The sequence below is a fragment of the Myotis davidii genome, unplaced genomic scaffold, assembly GCF_000327345.1.
Source record: "Myotis davidii unplaced genomic scaffold, ASM32734v1 scaffold3211, whole genome shotgun sequence".
In the NCBI taxonomy this organism is placed as follows: Eukaryota; Metazoa; Chordata; class Mammalia; order Chiroptera; family Vespertilionidae; genus Myotis; species Myotis davidii.
The window spans coordinates 134,826-135,123 of NW_006282526.1; the positions used below are offsets into that span (position 1 = coordinate 134,826).

At 69.8% G+C, this 298-nt stretch overlaps 1 protein-coding gene across 1 annotated transcript in view; it reads left to right on the forward strand.

Annotated features, from left to right (window-relative positions):
- The window catches only part of LOC102766465 (mucin-5B), a 37,624-nt gene that overhangs the window by 31,641 nt on the left and 5,685 nt on the right, over positions 1–298 (forward strand). Inside the window, exon 31 of the mRNA XM_015560172.1 lies at positions 126–292. Coding sequence (XP_015415658.1) covers positions 126–292 — 167 coding nt within the window. The remainder of the gene's footprint in view (positions 1–125; positions 293–298) is intronic.

Consider the following 298-nt stretch of genomic DNA (forward strand, 5'->3'; position numbering starts at 1 on the left):
CCCAGGGGGATGACAGAGGCTGGGGAGTGGCTAGGCCCGGGAGGACCTGTCCCTGCAGCCTGTGGCCTCTGCCACCAGCTGTGAACCCCAGGACCCCCGTGACCCCCTTTCTCCTTCTCTTCCAGCCTGCGTGGGACCAGATGGGTTCCCCAAATTCGTGAGTGGTTCTGCCCCCAGCCGGCCCCACCTCGCTCACCTCAGCTTGGGCGGGCGGGCGCTCTGCCAGGGCTGGTGTGGGCGCCGGGGTGTGCATGCGTCCCTGTCGCAGGGCTGCTCGGAGATGGGGCTGGGGGCGAGG